This window comes from Dipodomys ordii, unplaced genomic scaffold (genome assembly GCF_000151885.1).
Source record: "Dipodomys ordii isolate 6190 unplaced genomic scaffold, Dord_2.0 Scaffold77, whole genome shotgun sequence".
NCBI classification, from domain to species: Eukaryota; Metazoa; Chordata; class Mammalia; order Rodentia; family Heteromyidae; genus Dipodomys; species Dipodomys ordii.
The window spans coordinates 1,544,872-1,566,850 of record NW_012267293.1 but is presented as its reverse complement, the minus strand read 5'-3'; the positions used below and the strand labels follow the sequence as shown (position 1 = coordinate 1,566,850).

The following is a 21,979-nucleotide window of genomic DNA, read 5'->3' as shown; positions in this document are numbered from 1 at the left end:
CACGTCCACCCTGTGTGGGCCGAGCTGACCCCCAGCAGTGCCCACGTCCACCCCCTGTAGGCCATGCTGACCCCGCTGACCCCCAGCAGTGCCCACGTCCACCCCGTGTGGGCCCAGCTGACCCCCAGCAGTGCCCACGTCCACCCTGTGTGGGCCGAGCTGACCCCGCTGACCCCCAGCAGTGCCCACGTCCACCCCCTGTGGGCCATGCTGACCCCGCTGACCCCCAGCAGTGCCCATGTCCACCCCGTTGCTCCTGACTGATCTAAAGATGCCTCTGAACGGCCGAATAAGGGGTTCTTGATACCATGATAGTTATCGAGTCCTTGCCAGCGTCCATCGGCTTGTGGTTGTGCTGCCCGTGCTGCGGCCGAGTCTCAGGGCATCCCAGGATGCTGGTCCCACGGCCGGACTCTCGCCTGCACCCATTTATTGAAAGGCTCAAAATGGGTGAGCCCAGCAGGGGGAAGGGACAGCTCCACCTCCCTCTTCTCAGCAGCAATGCCCACTCAGGGCCGCTGGCAGAGCTTCCCAGGGTGGTCCTCCCTGAGTGTTCCCAGGGCTCACAGCTGGCCGGCTGGCAGGGCTCCCCAGGGCTAGGCTTGGTGGACTGACTACCATTGCTTTAGCTCACAGGGCAGAGCCCTGCTGTACAAAGCCACCATTGCACAACTAACGTTTTATGGTTCCCCTAGAATGTCAGAGGGTTTCTGTTTCACTGAGCAGCTTTCCATCTTCTGAACACACATTACCACCGTGCACTTTGCCAGGCTCTGGGCAGTGTCAAATAACCAAAGAAATGGAGAAAGACTTCACACATGGCATTTTTAAAGGCCGTAACCCACGCAGCACAGCGAGAGACGCGCACACGGATGTCTCTTACCTCGGAGGACTCGGCTGGCTGTGTCTCCACCGAGGTCTGGTCCCCTCTGACCTGCAGGAGCGGAGAGAGAAGAGAACCATGAGTCTCGGGCGCCGCGCAGGACCCAGACCTCCAGAGAGACAATGCTGTGGACACCAACCAGGCCTGCACGCCTTTTGCTTCTGAACATAAATCTCCACATGGCTTCAGGGAACTGGAGGAGTTTCTCTAGCTGGCAGGAAGCTCTTTAGAGAAGACCCAAAGAAGGGAACTTGCCACTTTTGTGCAACTTTTATAATTCGACGAAGGGAAGTGTGTCTCCATCACTGATCTCTAACTGCAACGGACACCGGTCACTTGTGCAGGCTTGGTGGCTGCAGGGCATGCTGAGCACGCTGCACCATTCCCCCCCCAGGGTCCCCCATGGCACCTGGGATTTCTGTAGCCACTCGAACCCCCAAGTTTAACCTTCACTGCAGCATGCAAGCACGCACTGGGTTGGAATTCTAGTTGTGCCTAGCCGTCAAGGCCCACGCTGAGGAACACGCCGTCCAGGACTCCGTGTTCAGTTCCCAGCCCCTCTGGCCCAGGGGCTTGGAGCAGCCGGGAGACTGTCTCCCCGTGTGCTGTGACCCTGGAGGTCGGAAGCCACACCCCTCCCCATCCTCTGGCACACACTTTCAGGGCTAGCGTGGCTGTCGCTTTTACACCACCCAGGGCTTTCCCCAGCATGTCTTTCCTGTGTTCCTAGGCTCAGACCCATCAATGAAACAGAAAAATGCCCAAATTCAAACTCATCTCCCTTGCACCCCGTGAACAGCCATCATTCAAATGCCAGAAGCAGAGGGTTAGGGTGACCGTCCGAATGGAAGACAGTCAAAGGGGATCCAGGGCCCTGGCTGCTCTGAACTGCGACAAGTCACCAACATCACAAACTTTGGGGTGTGTCCTCCTGGCAGGAGAGAGAACCATGCATTGGTGGTTTTTAGCCCAATGCTGAACCTCGTGCACACCCAGTGCTGCTGGGTTATCACCCCTCTCTGGCGTCCACACGTTCCCTAGTTCCTGGGCCCGGCCGATGGCTCTCCCACTGGGAACAGCTGGGAGCTGTACGGCTTCCCTCTGGGCACAGAATCTTGGCCCAGGAGCCCTGGGATGCAAATGAAACTACGTGATGTTGAATCCCATCTGCCCAGGAGAGACCATAGATGGTTTTGGAAACGTTCACACCAGACTGGAGAGTCCATTCTATACCCAGCAGCAGCTGAACCTTAGTTTATTTATTTATTATTTTGCCAGTCTTAGGGCTTGAACTCTGGGCTTGGGTGATGTCCCTAAGACTTGGTGCTCTAGGCTAGAGCTCTACCACTTGAGCCACAGTTCCACGTCCAGACGTTTGTGGTTGATTAGAGATAGGAGTCTCATAGACTTTCCTTTCTGGGCTGGCTTTGAACCACGATCCTCAGATACCAGTATCCTGAGTAGCTAAGATTACAAGTGTGAGTCACCAGCACCTGGCTTTGGATTTTATTTATTATGGAGATATATAAATTATTTTGTATAATTGGGCCACATAATCAATTTCAAGATTCTGTCATTTTGAACTTTCTTGGAAATTACCAAGCTATTGTCAATGTTGGGTATCCTGGCAGTTTAGGGGTCAGGGTCGGTTCTTAAAGGCCCTTGATGGTTCTGAACCCCACACTGGGCCTCTCCTCTCAAATGTGCACAGCCCCTCCCCAGGGTACGAAGGATCCAGTCAGTCACCAGAGCACCATCCAAGTGTGGCTTTTGAATTTCCAATCTGTGCCACTAGGTGGCAGCAGACGACACAAGACAATACTTCCAGCCAGCAGTTGAAATCCTGGAAATGTGTTATTAAGCATGAAAGGCAGGCTTGCATTTCCTTTCTGGCTAAGGAAATCTCTTCAAATATTTATTGGCCATTTGTTCATAGCTTTTTTTTTTTGCCAATACTGGGGCTTTAACTCAAGGCCTGGGCTTCTTTTGCTCAAGGCTATCACTCTACCACTTGAGCCACAGCAACACTTCCAGATTTTAGTGAGGAATCGAACTCAGGGCTTCATGAATGCTAGTCCAGCACTCTACCACTAAGCTACCTTCCCAGCCCAGTACATAGCTTCTTGAGAACATGTTCAATGTATTGATTTCTGCTCCATTTACAATTTTTTTAATGCTTAGCATTATGTTTTTGTTGTTGTTGTTTTAACTCTGTGTATCCTGGATTTTAATCCCATCAGACAAATAGTTGATAGTTCTCCATGTTCTATGCATTGTCTCTTTACTCTGGGGAATGTTTCTGTGCTGTGCAGAGCTCACAGTACCCAAGCCATGGACTCAGCACAGGTAGCCCTCAGTATGAACATATCAGGAAAATGTGGAATACATACACAATGGAGTATTGATTATTCCACCACCGAAGAGAACAAAATGATTTCATTTACAGAACACAGATGGAAGTTGGGATCATCTCGTAAGTGACACAAGCTAGGGTCAAAAAGATATCACATGTTTTCTCTCGTGGGCAGAATCTAGATTTAAAAGACATGAAAGCAGGGGAACAAATGATGTGTGGTTTAAAAATGTCACAATAAAAGCCACTGTTCTGTAAAATTAATGATAAAATAGAAATTTTCCAACCCATGGAAATGCTACCATACATGCTTATAGTCCTATGTATAATGATCTTAATAATTTAGCTCTAAAAAAACCCCAGATTGTGCCTTTTGTAGCCATGTATGCTCGTTGGGCCTGGGCAGGGCTCAGCAAGGGCCCACTCTCGTGTGCACAGGAGCTGGGGTCTAATCCCGGCTCTGTAGAACACACATCTCGATGGTCAACTTGGTGGGTGGAGGCTCTCCCAGAAGATGCTCTCCCAGGCGCCCGTTCTGGGGAGTCTCTGAGCCACTGTCTCGGCAGACTGGGTGGCAAGGCCCCACAGCAGTCCTCGGGGCATGGAAAGCAGAAATGCCATTGGAATTTCCAGAGGAAGAAAGGAGCTTGGAAAACACGAGGCTGAGAGAGCAGAGCTGTGATCCAACTGGCGGGCATGCCTGGCCTGCACGCCTGACCTGCCCGCCTGACCTGCACACCTGGCCTGCACACCTGGCCTGCCCACATGACCTGCACACATTACCTGCACACATGGCCTGCACACCTGGCCTGCCCACCTGACCTGCCCGCCTGACCTGCACACCTGAGCTGCACATATGACCTGCACACATGACCTGCATGCCTGACCTGCACACCTGGCCTGCACACCTGGCCTGCACACATGGCCTGTACACATGGCCTGTACACATGACCTGCATGCCTGACCTGCACACATGACCTGCACGCATGACCTGCATGCCTGACCTGCACACATGGCCTACATGCCTGACCTATGTGTCTGACATGCACACATGGCCTGCACACATGACCTGCACACGTGACCTGCACACGTGACCTGTACACATGACCTTCACACCTAGCCTGCACACTTGACATGCACACATGCCTGGCACATGGCCTGCACACCTGACCTGCACATCTAGGCTGCATGCTTAACTTGCACACCTGGCCTGCCCGCCTGACCTGCACACCTGGCCTACCCACCTGGCCTGCACACCTGGCCTGCACACCCGGCCTACCCACCTGGCCTGCCCGCCTGACCTGCACACCTGGCCTGCCCACCTGACCTGCCCACCTGACCTGCACACCTGGCCTGCACACCTGACCTGCACACATGACCTGCACACCTGACTTGCCCGCCTGACCTGCACACCTGGCCTGCCCACCTGACCTGCACACCTGACCTGCATGCTTGAGCTGCACACGTGACCTGCACACGTGACCTGCACACATGACCTGCACGCCTGAGCTGCACACCTGGCCTGCACACATGGCCTGCACACCTGACCTGCACACATGACCTGCACGCCTGACCTGCACGCCTGGCCTGCACACATGACCTGCACACCTGACCTGCACACATGACCTGCATGCCTGACCTGCCCACCTGACCTGCACACCTGACCTGCACACCTGGCCTGGACACCTGACCTGCACACCTGACCTGCACACCTGGCCTGCCCACCTGACCTACACTCCTGGCCTGCACACCTGACCTGCATACCTGCACACCTGACCTGCACATCTGACCTACACTCCTGGCCTGCACACCTGACCTGCACACCTGGTCTGCCCACCTGACCTACACTCCTGGCCTGCACACCTGGCCTGCCCACCTGGCCTGCACACGTGACCTGCACACATGACCTGCATGCCTGAGCTGCACACCTGGCCTGCACACCTGACCTGCACACCTGACCTACACTCCTGGCCTGCATACCTGGTCTGCACACGTGACCTACACTCCTGGCCTGCCCACCTGACCTGCACACGTGACCTGCACACATGACCTGCACGCCTGAGCTGCACACCTGGCCTGCACACCTGACCTGCACACCTGATCTACACTCCTGGCCTGAACACCTGGTCTGCACACGTGACCTACACTCCTGGCCTGCACACCTGGCCTGCCCACCTGACCTGTACACGTGACCTGCACACATGATCTGCACGCCTGAGCTGCACACCTGGCCTGCACACATGGCCTGCACACCTGGCCTGCACACATGGCCTACACACATGACCTGCATGCCTGAGCTGCACACGTGACCTGCACACATGACCTGCACACATGACCTGCACGCCTGACCTGCACATGTGGCATGCACACCTGATCTGCACACATGACCTGCACACCTGATCTGCACACATGACCTGCACACATGACCTGCACGCCTGACCTGCACACGTGGCCTGTGTACTTGGCCCTCACCTCTGGCCCTGCTGCATGAGCTCACCGCAGCATGGAGAGCCGGGCTCTGGGACGGGGGACGGGGCCTCTGATACACCGATGTCAGCACAGGAAACATAAGACAGGACCGTCTTCTGATGTCTGAAAGTGCTCTGCTCTGGGGCTGAAGTTCAGGCCCCAAAGCGATCTGAGTGCTCAGCTCATCTTTGTACAGACCGGGGCGGGGGGGCAGCCCTTGCTGGATGGCGCTGGATCCGGAGGTGATATCTTCCCACTGCTGGGTGAATAAAGATGCAACCCTCTGCATAAATGTGTGCTGGGCTAGCGAAGAGCTTCACACTACACTGTTTTCTTGTTCTATCTGGTGCTCTGCTCCTTGAGCCATGCCTCTATCTGGCACTTGGCGAGTTGTTTCGGAGTCTTGCAAACCTTTCTGCTTCACACTACAGTCTTCCAGCTCCCAGCCTCCTGGGGAGCTGGGACAGCAATCGCTAGTCGTTGCCTCCTTGGCCCCATTTTACTACTTCTTTTTTATTTGTCGGTGGTGGGGCTTGAACTCAAGGCCTAGGCACTGTCCCTGACCTTTTCTGCTCAAGGCTAGTGCTCTATCATTTTGAGCCACAGCACCACTTCCAGTTTTCTGGTGATTAATTCGAGATAAGAGTCTCACAGACTGTCCTGCCCAGGCTGGCTCTGAACCGTGATCCTCAGATCTCAGCCTTCTGAGTAGCTGGAATTACAGACATGAGCCACCAATGCCCAACTGCTCCGTTTTACTTCTTATATTTATCAGTTACAATAGTTTGTTTTAATTACCCATCTGCATAGTGATAATAATGATAGCAAGGAAAAAATACTTAGACACTTGGGATTACACTTAAGATTAATTTCAGTCCATAAACATTTTACTGCAATATAACAGTAATAAATGTAATACCTTTATGTTTAAAAAAAGACATATCTACCACCCCAGCAGAATGCTCTAAGGGGTAGGTATAATGGGAAAGTGACCAGCAGAGCCTCAAAGAATAATTTGCCTGCTCAGGGAAAAGCATGTTCATGTGTTTTTGAAGAATGACGGATGGCAGGTTGTCAGGTTGCCATGGTGATGAGATTTCCTGTAAACACGAGGAATGAATGACACAGGGTTTTATTTTAAATGTCAGTGTTTGTTAAATGCACAAAGACGTAGCCCGGTACCTGGTGAAAGAAACGACTTCTAGATGTGTGATCTTGGCCAGTGGATTCTAAGAGTGTCCCACCTGCCGGCCCACCGGCCAGCGGTCCCAGGGACAGTCCAGGGGACAGTCCTCACCCCACCTCTGCCGTTCACACCACCACTGAGAAACGGCAAGGGCGAGATGTCCTCATTTACATAAAATGTAGAAAATTGCTCCTAAGCTTTCCCTCAACGTCCGCTCTGACCGCTCCCTGCGGGGGAGCGGAGAGGCCGGCGTGGCCCGAGGCGTGTGAGGGCCGCAGCACTGCGCCCTCTCCCGCCTGCGTGGACCCGCCCCGCGCCGAGCGCTTGCTCAGCTCCTCCACCCGCTCCGTGCCCCCCGGCGACAGCGCTTAAATCAGAACCTATAAAAACCCCTTGGCTCCATGGCTTTTGAGCTGTCAGGTTTTGAAAGTGCCTGGGAGTGTCGTCGTTGACTTTCTTCATCCATTTTTGAAAGCCAAGCAATACAGTGTAAAAGAATAAATACCCCCGGCACCGGCAGCTCACGCCTGACACCTTAGCTCAGGAGGCTGAGATCTGAGGGTCGCGGTTCAAAGCCAGCCCGGGCAGGAAAGGCCATGAGACTCTTATCTCCACTAAACCACTAGAAAACCAGAAATGGCGCTGTGGCTCAAGTGATAGAGCCCTTGCCTGGAGCTGAAGAGCTGAGGGATGGCACCCAGGCCCAGAGTTCAAGCCCCATGATAGACCAAAAAAAAAAGAATACAATTAAAAGAGTTATATTTGGTTACATATGTGATTATAGCTAAAACTAATCTTAAATTACAATGATAGCATAATCATAAATCGATGAGGATGAGTTCATAACCCTACACTCATGCTCAGGGCCACACAAAGAGAGCTCGGGGTGCGGCCTCCTGGGTACGCGCCACAGAACCCGTGTGCGGACGGTGCCTTGGAGTCGCGCTTTCTCTCCAACGCTATTGTCTATTCATCAAGAAAAATCCAGAAGCTCCCTACAGGAGCTTAAAATTCTCTTCCCTCTTTCAGCACATCACCTCCCATCTCTCTTTTAATCATCTGCATACCCACCCTCGTTAGAAGCACAATCCAGATCTAAAAAGTATCCCTGGTCATTCTAATGGAAGAAAAAGAAGTGACTGACATCGCAAAAGGAAACACACCCACGGCCCCTCAGTCAGGGTGGGCAGGCCCAGCGTCCTTCCCTCCCTCGCAATGGCAGGAGGAACAGGGGAGAGGTGAGGACAGCGGCCCAGGCCAGCCTCCGCCGGGCGGCGCCAGCGCGGGCTGGGCTGGCGTCTGCGAGGCTTGCGTTCCCAGAGGCCTGGGCGGTGGCCTGCTGCTCCTTTGGGCCCATGTTGGTTCTGGCTCTGTGGTGAGCCGCTCACATTGGTGCTTCTGGAGTAACCTGTGCACAGCATGTTGGGCAAAGGAATCGCGCCTCTGCCCCCTGGGGTCCCGAGCCGGGCACAGGGCAGCACCCGGCCCACCAGCCCCACCGCTGCCAGACCTCATCACCCCCTGGGAGAAAAGACTTGAAGAACACTTGTACATTTCTCCCACGGCAGTTTTCCCCCACATTTTCTGGGATACAAACATTGCAGACTGGCTGCCTGGGCAGGAACTAGCCGTGCACACCCAGGAGCGGCAGCGCACACGGACGGAGACCTTACACTCACACCGTGGCTGGCCACGGACAACTTCCCACACGGACGGAGACCTTACACTCATACTGTGGCTGGCCACTGACAACTTCCCACATTTTCTGTCTGTGGGCCCCACAGGCAGCCTACGATACCCTGAGAAAGAGCACAGAAAACTCAAGGACGGAAGAGAAACTGATCTCCAGCTCACCATCTGACTGGGGTCAAAGTGCAGTGTCAACAACCAAATTCACAAAGCATACAGAAAAAAGTGTACATCGTTCCTAAGGAAAAGTAACTAACCAAAACACTCATCCTCAAAGACACGCACTAGCTGGAGTTGATGAACTCAGGGCCTGGTGTTTGCTAGGGAAAGGCTCTGACATTTGAGCCATGCCTCCAGGGCTTTTTTGCTTTCAGTTATTTTAGACGAGGTGCCATGGGTTTGCTGGGCTGGCCTGGGCTGCGATCCTCCGCTGGCGGCCTTTTACCAGCTGGAACCACAGGTGTGCACCGCCACGCCTGGTTGGTTTGTTCAAGCTTAGTCTCACTTCTTGCTCAAGTTGGCCTCAAACTGCAATTAGACCAAGAGTTTAAAGCATGAACTGCGATCAGACAAAGTAGCCAAACCAAAGCTTAATATGGCAGAACTAAAGGAAGATGTGGAGAAAGCCAGCGTACGAGCGATGCGTTCACAAAATAGAACTATCAATACACACACAGAAAACTTAAAGAAGCCAAAAGGAAATTCTGAAGGAGAACATTTTGATAACTTAAATTTAAAAAAATAAATCACCAATGTAATCAAAGGCATTTTGAGCAGGTGAAAGAATCAGCAAGAAACAAGAAGAGGAAGAAAAGGTATCGGGGAAAATGTGTGTGGGGACCAAAGACCTCGAGGGGCCTCATCAAGCACAGCCCGTGTGCTGTAGAGATGAGGGAGGGAAGAGCGGAGATGGAATACACGAGGAGGCAATGGCAGACAGCTTCCCGTGCGTGGTGGAAGGCGCGTACATAAACATCCAAGAAACAACCATGCGTGGAGAGCCCCGAGGCTCGTGGTGGACACATCATAAACAAACTCTTGAAATGCAAAGTCTGCTTTTATAGCAGCAAATGGGAAGTGACAGGAAACACACATACACCTAATAGTTGATTCTTATAGGAAACTCGTGGTCAGAAGGCAGTTGGTTATTATCGTTAAAAAAAAAAAAAACTGAAAGGAAACCAACCAAGAATCCTACATCTAGTCAAACTGCGCTTCAAAATGCAATCAGGAATGGAGACACTCCCAGATAGCATCTGGGGTCACCGTTCCCGCCGGGGCAGCTTGGCCACGCTGCTGTGGGATTCTGGGGTCCTGAAGGTTGAGAGGCAGGAAGGGCAGGTCTGAGCAAAGAGAGATCGCCCCTCCTGAAAGCTGGCTTTGGGGAGGGTCCAGCCGCTCTGCTGGACTCCATGAATGAGGAGAGCCGGTGACAAAAGGGAACCACATTCAGGACGGAGAAGAGAAGAGGGCGCTGAGAACCACAGAAGAGGAACAGGAAGGCAGAGGGGGTTGGGAAACGTGTGCATGGCCCCAGCGGGAGCAGGGAAGCCAAAAGCTCTACCCCAAGGTTACTGAGAATAAAAATAGGTTTTAAAAAGTGCCTGAACTGCCGGGCGCCCGTGGCTCACGCCTGTAATCCTAGCTACTCAGGAGGCTGAGATCTGAGGATCGTAGTTCAAAGCCAGCCCAGGCAAGGAAAGTCCGTGAGACTCTTAGCTCCAATAAACCACCAGAAAACTGGAAATGGTGCTGTGGCTCAAGCGGTAGAGCACTCGCCTTGAGCTGAAGAGCTGAGGGACAGCGCCCAGGCCCGGAGTTCAAGCCCCACGACCGACAAAAAAAAGTCCCTGAGCTGACAAGTTCAGTTTGTGGGGGAGGGGAGCACTGGGGTTTGGATTGAGTCTTGGTGCGCTGCCCGTGAGCCGCTCCTCCGCTCCTGTCTTGTGCGGGCTATTATGGGGACAGGGCCTTGCCTGCTGCCCGAGGACGCCCAGACGGCACCCTGCCTGCTTCGGGCTCGTGCTGTGGCTGGGACGGCAGGCAGGGGTGTGTGGCCACACCCAGCGTCTTCCCCACTGCTATGGAATCCCACGGACGTTCTGCCCCAGGCTTGTCTGGAACTGTGGGCTCCCAACTCCTACACAGCCAGGATGACAGAGACTCACACCACTCAGCTTCCGAACTTTTCTCCCTAAGTTGGCCTCAAACCACAATCCTCTCATCTTAGCCTCGTGGGTAGCTAGGATTTCAGGCATGTGCCACCAGTACCTGTTTCCAATGCCGCCTTTTATGTAATCAAATACATTGAAAGCAGACTCTCAAAATTGTATCTGTATAGGGCAGGATGATTCATAATGGCTAAAATGTATTAGTAATTCAACCGTCAGTTGGCAGACAAACAAATAACCGGAATGTGGTACACAAGCACAAGGGAATAGTATTACGACAACACGCAGGATCCTTCAGGACATTGTGCTGACAGCCATCGCCATTTTAAAGACCAATAGGGTCATTCGTGCGAAGTAGAATAGTCAGATGTCCGCCCAGAATGGGTTTCAAGGCTGAGTGGAGGAGCCAGTGTTTCGGAGTTCCCTTTGGTCTCCCTGGTGGTGAGCCCTTCCCCTCTAGCCGCCGGCTGGGGTCCTGCGCGGTCAGCTCAGCTGGGGACGCTATGGAGTGCGGCTGGCCAGCGCGCGGCCGCTCAGCGTGCGTGCGGGCCGGACACTGGCTCGGGTGTGTGGGTGTCAGCGTGCGTGGGTGCGGGCCGGACACTGGCTCGGGTGTGTGGGTGTCAGCGTGCGTGGGTGCGGGCTGGACACTGGCTCGGTATGTGGGTGTCAGTGTGCGTGGGTGCGGGCCGGAAGCTGGCTCGGGTGTGTGGGTGTCAGCGTGGGTGCGTGCGGGCCGGAAGCTGGCTCGGTGCGTGGGTGTCAGCGTGGGTGCGTGCGGGCCGGACACTGGCTCGGGTGTGTGGGTGTCAGCGTGCGTGGGTGCGGGCCGGAAGCTGGCTCGGTGCGTGGGTGTCAGCGTGCGTGGGTGTGGGCCGGAAGCTGGCTCGGGTGTGTGGGTGTCAGCGTGGGTGCATGCGGGCCGGAAGCTGGCTCGGTGCGTGGATGCTCTGGTTGCCGTGAGCCTCCCGCCACACCCGGCCTTGTTCCCTCAGAGCCTCAAGGTCATTAGAGGGCAGAATTTGAGTTGAGCCTGGCTGGGGGTGTGAGAACCCGCAGTCAGTCCCGCTCATGGTGTGCACAGAGCCCTTTCTGCCATTTCTACAGAGCTGCAACAATTTTGGCCTTTTGTTAGCAATTTCCATCGTTCAAAACAGACTTCTCCAGAAACAGCCCCGGCTCGGCCCCATGAGGCCTCTGCTTCCCCAGACTCCAAATGGATTCCTATGTACACCTAAGAGTGGACGTTGGCAAACCATCTCTTCCAGAAAGCACAGGGGACGCGGCCACCTTGGCCCTGGGAGGGAAGCTCGCTCTGAGTGGCCGGGGCGCTGCCGGGCCGGCCGGGCGCAGACGAGGCACACGCTGGCTGCTGCAGCCCGCCCCGTCCAAAGCCTGTCATCCTGAGATCACCGAGACCGGCGCCCTCCTCACCCCCCCTCCCCTGCCTGACTCCCCCTCCAGCCGCACTGTGCCTGCCTGCATGTGGTCCTGACCCCGGGCTGATTCAAGGAAAGCCAGCGTTTGCCTGACCCCACGCAGGAAAGGCGTGTGTGAACCTCGACCTTTGACTCTCAGGAGGTTAGAATCAATGCTCACTGAATTTTTTAAAAACCTTGTATGTGTACAGAAATTCTTTCGCACCTTTTCCGCGCAGGAAGACATTTCCTGACCTTCTACTTCCCCCTGACCTTTAAGGTCAGTCCCGAGCGGCCTCTCTGGCAAGTGTGAAGCGGTGCGGTGGCAGCTGGGGTTCTGAGAGGAAGGAACAGAAAGTCGGCCCTCTGACTGAGCTGCCGTCCACGTCCTGCGTGGAGTAACACTAAAATGTACTCAGCAAGCAATGACACCGCACATCACGTGTCCTTGCGGGGACCTGTGGGGTTTCTCCAGGCGTCGGCGTGGAGACGGTCATTAGGGGGAGAGTGGGGACCAGGGTGCAGGGAGCCGTGGGGGGGATCCTCACCCGTCCATCCGGGAGGGTGCAGGGCAGCCTGCCTGGCCACCCCATGGCTCTCTGCTGTCCTCTACCTGCCGCCACCTCCACAGGGGAGGCCTGGTTTGTGTGTGAGCGCGACGTCTGCTCTCCTGTGTGCATGAATGCGTGCGTGTGTGTACATGCATGCACGTGTGTATTGCAGGCGTGCCTGTGTGTGCGTGTACATGCATGTGTGTATGTGCAGGTGTGCGCGTGTACGTGTGCGTGTGCATGTGCAGGCGTGTGTGTGTGTGTGCGTGTGCAGGTGTGTGTGTGCATGTGCAGGTGTGTGCGCATGTGCAGGTGTGTGTGTACATGTGCAGGTGTGTGTGTGTGCAGGCGTGTGTGTGCATGTGTGTGCGTGTGTGTGTGTGTGCAGGTGTGCGTGTGCATGTGCAGGCATGTGTGTGCGTGTGTGTGTGCATGTGCAGGCGTGTGTGTGTGTGCAGGTGTGTGTGCAGGTGTGTGTGTGCATGTGCAGGTGTGTGTGCATGTGCAGGTGTGTGTGTACGTGTGTGTGTACGTGTGTGTGCATATGGGTGTGTGTGCATGTGCAGGTGTGTGTACATGTGTGTGCATGTGCAGGCATGTGTGTGCATGTGCAGGCGTGTGTGTGCATGTGCAGGTGTGTGTGCATGTGCAGGCATGTGTGTGTGCATGTTCAGGCGTGTGTGTACGTGTGTGTACATGTGCGTGTGTGCGTGTGCAGACGGGTGTGTGTGCATGTGCAGGCGCGTGTGTGTGCGTGTGTGCATGTGCAGGCGTGTGTGCATGTGCAGGTGTGTGTGTGTGTGTGTAGGCGTGTGTGTGCAGACGTGTGTATGTACATGTGCAGGTGTGTGCGTGTGGGCGTGTGCAGACAGGTGTGTGGGAAACGCGTCTAGCTCCAGCTGTCCTGCACCCCTTCGGCAGCTTCCCACCTCACTTCGTAAACAATGTTAAGCTCACAACTTGTACTGTTTGAGAAAGAACCCACTTGTCTGCATGCTTTCAGGGAAGCTAAGCAGGTCACTGACAGCTTTCCACATTTTCTGTCTGTGGGCCCCATGGAACACCACGGAGACACGTGCCCGGGATGTTTGGTAGGTTACCATCCCAATACCAGCAGCCCCAAGATGGAGCCTTCCTGTCGCCGGAGCCTGCCCCGCTTCTAGCTGAAACTAACCGTGAGCCAACTCAGAGCAAAGGAGACTCGTGCATTTACTTCCAGCCATCCAAACAACTCAGACTAACCATGAGCCGCCTGGAGCCGCTGCTTCCCGATCTTCGTTCACTGTGTGGACGCCGAGGGGCCCAGCTCTTCCTGTGCCCAGACCACCGGCCCTAAGAAGCCACACAGGGCGCTCACGGGGCTTACATGTGTTCCTACGGTGGCCAGCACACAGGTGGATAAGGCCTGCATTCTCAGCAGGCGACCCGCGCACTCGCAAGAAGGGGGTGCCCACGGGGGACTCAAACCCGACCCACCTGCCTCCTCCAGCCAGGCCTCCCTCAGGGCTGTCTCCACAGGACCAGTGACCCTGGGCACCATGCTGCTCCGATCTCACCTACTGCCAACAAGATGACGGGGGGATGCATCCTGTGTGTACACTTGCTTTCTGAGTTCCTTTTGTGATGTGTTGAGCTGGTTTCCTGAGGCCGCCAAAACCAAGTAACACAACGGAGTGTCGTGAAAGTACAGTGCACACTGCTTGGACTTCTGAACCCGAAGCCGGGCTCCCCAGAGACGGCCCTTCTCGTGGCCCTGCAGCTTCTGCGGTGCTGACGCTGGGTCTGGACCTGCGGAGCCTCCTGCGCTCATGGCCTGCACCCCACTCTGCCCGACACCCTCCGTCAGCGGCACTCGAACGCGCTCTTCAGAGACTGGCCGAAGAAGGCCGTTCCTCTCTCCATATAGCATTGCGTCACAGCGCCCAAGTCCACCCACAATGCTAACAGCAATATCCATCTCGCACACAAAACTCACTGGACATTTGGTCTAAAAGAAATCTGTAAAAACCGCACCTGATATGGGATCACATGGAGCACTAATCCTGGAGGTGCTTCTACCCCAGCCCTCGACACACGTGTGTCAAATACTGAGCACTAATCCTGGAGGTGCTTCTACCCCGGCCCTCGACACACGTGTGTCAAATACTGAGCACTAATCCTGGAGGTGCTTCTACCCCAGCCCTCGACACACGTGTGTCAAATACTGAGCACTAATCCTGGAGGTGCTTCTACCCCAGCCTTCGACACACGTGTGTCAAATACTGAGCACTAATCCTGGAGGTGCTTCTACCCCAGCCCACCACACACGTGTGTCAAATACTGAGCACTAATCCTGGAGGTGCTTCTACCCCAGCCCACCACATACGTGTGTCAAATACTGAGCACTAATGCTGGAAGTGCTTCTACCCCAGCCCACCACACACGTGTGTCAAATACTGAGAAGGATTTTGTCCTCCAGGCACCATTGTGGCTAGTGCCTGGCAGTGTCTTCAGGACCCAGTGAATCATAAATACTTATCAGCTTCTTGTTACTGAGTACCACACCGTCCCCGGGAATGCACTGGCAATTACAGTAATGAAATAGCCCTGATAGGTGAGGCTCACACCTCACAGTGTGTGGGAGCAGGGCCGCCTTACAGGCCCTGTGTGTTTAAGGTGGCCCACTAAACCAATTATCATTAGGAACAGTGTTTAAATGCCAGCTAGATTAACCACAGAAGAGCAAAGACAGAGTGTTTGTTAGTGTAACTGGGAGTCACTGGAGCTCTCTGGCTCGGCGGTGGACGCGCGGCTAACGCTGGGGCTGGAGTGCGTGGCGGGGGTTCCCACAAGCCGCTGCGGCGTGGGAGAGCCGGCCTGCTGAGAGGGGAGGGGCAGGCCCACGGACATCCTGCCACCGGGACGCGTGGGCCGTGTGGGGTGTACCAAGGCAACCACTCAGGGAAGGCAGAAATCTCTCCATCTTGCAGGGCCTGCCTCGGGCCCTGCTGGAGCCCAGGCGAGGAGAGAGCAGACTCCTCAGCAGCGAGCTGAGCTGGGCAGGCTGGCGGCGCGGGTCGCCTGCAGAGCTCTGCGGTTGCCAGAATGCCACAGCGATACTTTTACCACACAAATGCCCTGGAACCCCATTCAAGCGGGGCGGGGCGGGGGGTCACACACCACACCCTCACGATGGCGTTTGGCTGTAAGAAAGCCATCCGGTGCGGCCGATGCAGGGCCCCACCCACTGGGCCCGAGGAAACTCCTTCCCAAGCGGGTTTCCCCACACACAGGGGCCTTGGTGACACTGCCATGTGCCTGAGCTGGGTGGACACCCGAGGCGTGCCCGTGGAAGGTGGAGGGGAACTGCCCTGAGAGAAGGAAGGTTTCACCACAGCCAGAGACCACACGTTGTTAGATTTGCATCTACAGCACTTCGTTCTGACAAATAAAAGGCAAGGAAGCTAAATGCAGCTCACACATGGCAGGAAGTGCTCTGGACACAGCTACAAAGCACACATCTGTAACAGAGCACTCAGAGTTAGGAGGTAATGCACTGGTACTGATTCTTCTGAATATGACAAAAAACATCAGCAGGTATGGTAGCACACACTTATAACCCCAGCTTCTCAGTAGGGATTCTACTCAGGAGGAGGAAGATAATAGCAAGACCCTGCCTCAAAAGCAAACGCAAACAAAAGGGCTGGAGGCATAGCTCAAGTGGTGGAGGACCTGTCTGTCTAGCAAGCGTAAAGCTGTGGATTCAACCCAGTAACATACAGAGACACACACACACACACGCACACACACAGTCCAATAACTATACCTCAACTTCTAAAACAGGAATGTTGATATCAGTTACTTGAGATATTTTTACTTAGATGTTAAAAATAAGGATAGAGCCGGGTATGAGTGGCTCACACCTGTAATCCCAGCTACTCAGGAGGCTGAGATCTGAGGATCACGGTTCAAAGCCAGCCCAGGCAGGAAAGTCTGTGAGACTCTTATGTCTAATTAACCAAAAAATTAGCTAGGGGTGGAGCCGTGGCTCAGATGATGGAGTGCTAGCAAAACTCTAGGACAGCTCCCAGGCTCTGAGTTCAAGCCCTAGGACCAGAACTAAAAATAAAATCGAATGAAATAAAGTAAGTCTGGGCCTCTCCCACAGCCTCTGGTGAGGACGGTCTCCTGTGCGCACGGTCCTGCTTGTCTCTGTGGTGCCCACTTGCTGATGTAGGCCACACCGCCCGGCCCCGGAAGGGTCCTGGCGCTCTTGAGCATTGTACTCACGTACAAAGTTATCAATCTCAGCTGGGAACTGGCAGCCATGCTTTCTCTCTGAGCGATTCTTTGAGAAAAATACAAGGTAAAAGATAAAAACAACTTGGTTTTGTTTCTAAAGAACTTCCTGTGCTCGACCAGAAATCTCCTCATTACCTTACTCATGTAACTGTAACCCCTCTGTACGGGTGTATTTACAATAAAATGTAAAAGAACTTTGTGCACGCATTACTCCGTGAGAAGTATTCCGTCCAGCTGTCTCTCAGACACCGATCATCATGTGGTCAGTGGGGAAAACCCCAACTTTAAAACTGCTGTATTAGTCCACACATTCCACTCCTAAGACAGGAGCATTGTCTAGAACCCAGCAAGGCCCTCCCTGGTGGAACACCAACTTGGACAGACACCGGGGCTACACATGGGCCAGAAAACCAAGACCTTTTCCCTCCCCACAGGCCTCCCCTCTAGGGGGTGCTTGCCCCGCCAGGATCACTCAACAGCCCGCCCTTTGCCTTGCCAGCAGCCACGGCTTCACCTGCTCCCTGGTTTTCCTGTGTGCTGCTCCACACGATGTCTTCTGACCAACCCATCGCCCAGCTGAAGTCACTCGCAGACATCTGGACACCTCCACGCCTGGTCGTTCAGCGCGTCAGTCAGGGTGTTCCCCGGGCCTCGTTAGTGCTGCAATGTCCCCCAAATTGAATGAATTATCCCATCAATAGTATACAATTTGCCGTCTGCATTCCAGTCTCTCCAGTTGTCTCCAGAACGTTGTGGCTTTAAACAGAACCCCAGGTCAAACCGTGGCTTGCGTGTGTGACCGTGACTGTCGGGTCCATTGAGTGTCAGACACAGCTCTCCCCAGCTTCTCCTGGGAGGCGCAGTGCGCAGGCCGACGCGCGTGAATCTCCCACCTGTCTCCTCGTGTTAGGGTACAGACTGGGCAAGAACCCTGCGTAGGTGGCGTGCATTCCCTCTGCCCCACGCTAGGGGGCAGCGCCGAGATGGCACAGAGCCACAGAGCCACGGATGACGGTGCTGCCCGGAGGGCTGTGAGGAGCCCCGGGACGGGGTGCTGTGTGAGAACTGACAGAATCTTCTGTTCACAGCCATGGTCCACGGCCCCTGTCCACGGCCCCGTGGGCCATGGCTCCAGCCCATCTCCTGTGGGGCCTATGCACCTGGTTGCACAAAGCCCCGCTTCTAGTGGCCCCGATACTTCAGCCCCCCTCCTGGTGGGCCTGCCACGTGCTGCCAGCGCCCGGCCCCCGTGCCTGGCTGCCGCCTCTCACCCTGCTCCCCCCACCGCAGGCCTCCACTCCTGAGAGCTCGTCCTGACCCCTCTACCTCACCTCAGGTGGGTCTATGCCTGGCCTGGGGTTCACACAGCACCTGACCAGCCAGGGCTGGAACCAGTCCCGCCTGTAGGCTGTCACGGGAGTTGGCAGGGAGTAGGTGTGGAGGGCTGGCTTTGGGGAGCGAGGGAGAAGGGCCTCGTGAAAAGCCGCTGGCCTTCTGGCCGGACACCATCTGAAGTCAGCGTTCGTGAGTCTGCGTTACTCCAGGAGGAGCTCCCGACATTGCAGCTCGTGCGTAACCTTGCAGGTATTTACCTATCACAGCAAAGCACTTTTCTCTCGATACTGGCTGTAGGAAGCAGGGCTCATTAAATTTTAAACTACATTTTCCTTAAGAGTACATTGTGTTCCTTCCAAAAGGTAATTGACCCATGAAGGACCTCAGTTATGTTATGAATGATAGCCAATTATTATATAAAAATTATACTCTTACTAGTTCAGGAACACTACCTGCAATCAATTCTCCTGACCTAAGTTTTATGCAATGGGGAATCACTAAGAATTGCTCACAGATGAATTTATAAGCACAACATAAATGAGCACTTTATCCCAGGAAGCTAAAAGGACAGGAGTCAGTCATAGGTGGGTGGCTGTTGATATGTGGGCACAGATTCAGGGTGACTGTATTTGTGCTCAAAGGCCAGCAAAGTTGGGACAGGAGGTTAAATGCACTCATTAAAAGAAAACAATAAGACAGGAGCCATGGTTCAACAGTAAAACACCTGACTACCATGGGCTGGGAAGGTGGCTCAGTGGTAGAGCGCTTGCCTTGCATGCATGAGGCCCTGGGTTCGATTCCTCAGCACCACATAAGAAAAAAGAAAAAAGCCGGAAGTGGTGCTGTGGCTCAAGTGGTAGAGCGCTAGCCTTGAACTGAAGAGCTGAGGGACAGCGCCCAGGCCAAGAGTTCAGGCCCCACAACCGGACCCCCCCCCAAAAAAAAAAAACCACCTGACTACCAAGTACAAGACTCTGCCGGGAGCTCGTGGCTCACGCCTGCCATCCCAGCTACTCAGGAAGCTGAGATCTGAGGATCGCGGTTCAAAGCCAGCCTGGGGAGGAAAGTCTGTGAAACTCATCCCCAATAAACCACCAGAAAACTGGAAGTGGCGCTGTGGCTCAAGTGGTAGAGCGCTCGCCTTGAGTGAGGAACTCAGGAACTGTGCCCAGGCCCAGAGTTCAAGCCCCATGACCAACTAAAAAAAAACAGACTCTGAGTTCAAGCCCCAGTCTTTCATAAATAAATAAATAACAATATAAATGCTAAATAAATTAGACAAATTTGAGGTGCTAATGAATGAATGAATGAATTTTGTGCCAGTACTGTGGTCTGAACTCGGGGCTTAGGCATTGTCCCTTAGCTTTTGTGCTTATAACTGGTGCCCTATCACTTGAGCCACCGCTCCACTTCTAGCTTTTCTTTGGTGCTTATTTGGAGATTAGAGTCTCATGGACTTTACTGCCTAAGCCAGCTTTGAACCACGATCCTCACATCTCAGCTATCTGACTAGCTAGAGTATTAGGCATGGGCCACCAGTACCTGGCTGAACCGTTATTTTTGAAAGATGTGACCACATATAATAGAGAAATCCTTTCTCGGCATGATCTGCTGTGCCCTAGGCTCTGGAGGCAGCTAGATCACCCGCAGTGGGTCCACACTGGAGAGCTCTGGCTATGCGTGCTGGCCCCTTATCGGCTCAGGCCCTGTAGTGTGTGGTCATGTGGGGCAGCAAGGTGGACAGGAGGTGAGCCAGAAAGGAAGAAGTGTTCCTGGTAAGAGGACGTTCATCACCCTCCCTGCTGCAAGTGAGAACACGGCCCTTTCCTGACCACAATGTCCTCGACCCCTGGCTATGTGCTCAGGATGTTAACAACACACAGACTCCAAAGACGAAAATAACACTCACTGAATAACAACAATTAAAAAAAAAACAATTTAAACAAAGTGAAAGAAAATACTACCCGCTGGACAGACATGGTGGCACACACCTGCAAGCCCAGTACTTGGGAAGTTCAGGCAGTAGAGTCACGAGAGCGAGACGAGACAGGGTTACCTAGCAAAATAAGATTGAAAAGGACTGAGGCCACAGCTCAGTGCTACTATGTGTTCTTAGCACACACCAGGCCCTGGCTTTTAGTGCTGAAAATAAAATTGCCACAGACAGCACACTTTACGGCTTTGTTCCAGCAGCCATTTCTCCAGTGTCTAGAGACCACGTTGGTTGTCACAGCCACGGTAAGCCAGGGACACTACTCAGCACCTGACAGTGACATCTCACAGAGACACCTGACAGGAAGCAGCCTGGTCCAAAAGGCAGAGGTGCTGAGGCTGAGAATTCAGCACAGTCTCTGAATCTCCTGGCCATCACGGGGCCAGTACTGCACCCCGAATGAATGCATGGAGAATGAATGACGCCAGTGGAAAACCCTGGCTGTGTGATTGTTTGACCGTCTGCAGTAATCCTGACCAAAACCAAAACAAAACAGGAGGAATGTGGATGTGTACTGACCTTTCTGCTTGCTGGGGTCCTGTTGTCTACCTCTTGGAATGCACCCTTTAGATCTGCTCCCTCCAGCTAGCCCCAGGACAATCTGACTTTATAAAAGTGGAGGGTGATGAAGGCATCTTCAGATGAACCATGTCTGTCAATTATACTCATTTGTCCCCCATGAGAGTATTAGAATATCAATTAGTTAATATTCAAGTATATGAAATATCACTGCATGGGCATTTATTCAACCGTCACCCGGTATCTTCTGGATGGAACCAGCCAGCAGCCACCTCTGTGTGTATGTGTGTGCGTGTGTGTGTGCATGCATGCATTTGTGTGAAGGTGTGTGCATGTGTGTCCCTGTGGAAAAGAGGTAAAGGCCAAACTGCTCTGTGTCCAGCCTGGCCTCTTCAGCGGCCCCCGACGAGGCCGGTGCCGCAGCTCTCCCCCTGTAGGCACACCCCCTTCCCTGGCAGTGCTAGAGGCCTCTGCAGTGCTGGTCCTCCCCTCTGTGTGGCCTCCATGGGAAGCCAACATCCATCAACTTCACCCACGAGGCAGTGTTGCAGACTGTGGCTCACAGCTGTGGCACAGATGAACAGAAGTGTCATAAAAGTCCTCTTCTCTTCTAACTGCAGCTATGCCCATGGTCCAGTTCTGTCTCAAAGCAGGACAGGGACATGCATGTGGGCTGCTGCAGAATGCAGGGGCAAGGGGCTGGACCTGGAGAACAGAAGCAGAGGCCCAAATGTGCCCTTGACAAGCATGCAACTGGCAAGCAGGGTCTATCAAGGGAAAGACTTAAACTCCTCACTACCAGATGCTGCTGTACATGAAGGTCACCTGCTCCCACCCTACCTGGGTGACGAGGTCCCAGGTTTCAGTCCATTCAGGCACTACAGCAAAGATACGCAGGCCAGACAACTGGCTTAAAGGCCGCAGACAGTGCTGCTCCCAGCTGAGGGCTGAACGTCTGAGGGTAAGGCATTGGCAGGTTTGGTGTCACAATGAGACCCAATTCCTGGTCCACTATGGGAGACCAGAGCATTCAGCAATACCATCCGTCCACACAGCCACACTCAGGACCCAATCACTGTCACACGCACCTCCCCCATCACCCTCTCCTCAGAGCATGACACAGATGGGGCA

At 54.1% G+C, this 21,979-nt stretch overlaps 1 protein-coding gene across 1 annotated transcript in view; it reads right to left on the bottom strand.

Moving 5' to 3' along the window:
• Positions 1–14,629, bottom strand: part of Rps6ka2 (ribosomal protein S6 kinase, 90kDa, polypeptide 2) — a 176,983-nt gene extending 162,354 nt beyond the window's left edge. Inside the window, exons 1-4 of the mRNA XM_013024519.1 lie at positions 14,281–14,629; positions 7,113–7,258; positions 6,950–7,027; positions 884–934 (exon numbers count right to left, since the gene is read on the bottom strand). Of these exons, the coding sequence (XP_012879973.1) occupies positions 884–934; positions 6,950–7,027; positions 7,113–7,258; positions 14,281–14,629 (624 nt within the window). The remainder of the gene's footprint in view (positions 1–883; positions 935–6,949; positions 7,028–7,112; positions 7,259–14,280) is intronic.
• Positions 14,630–21,979: the final 7,350 nt, after the last annotated feature.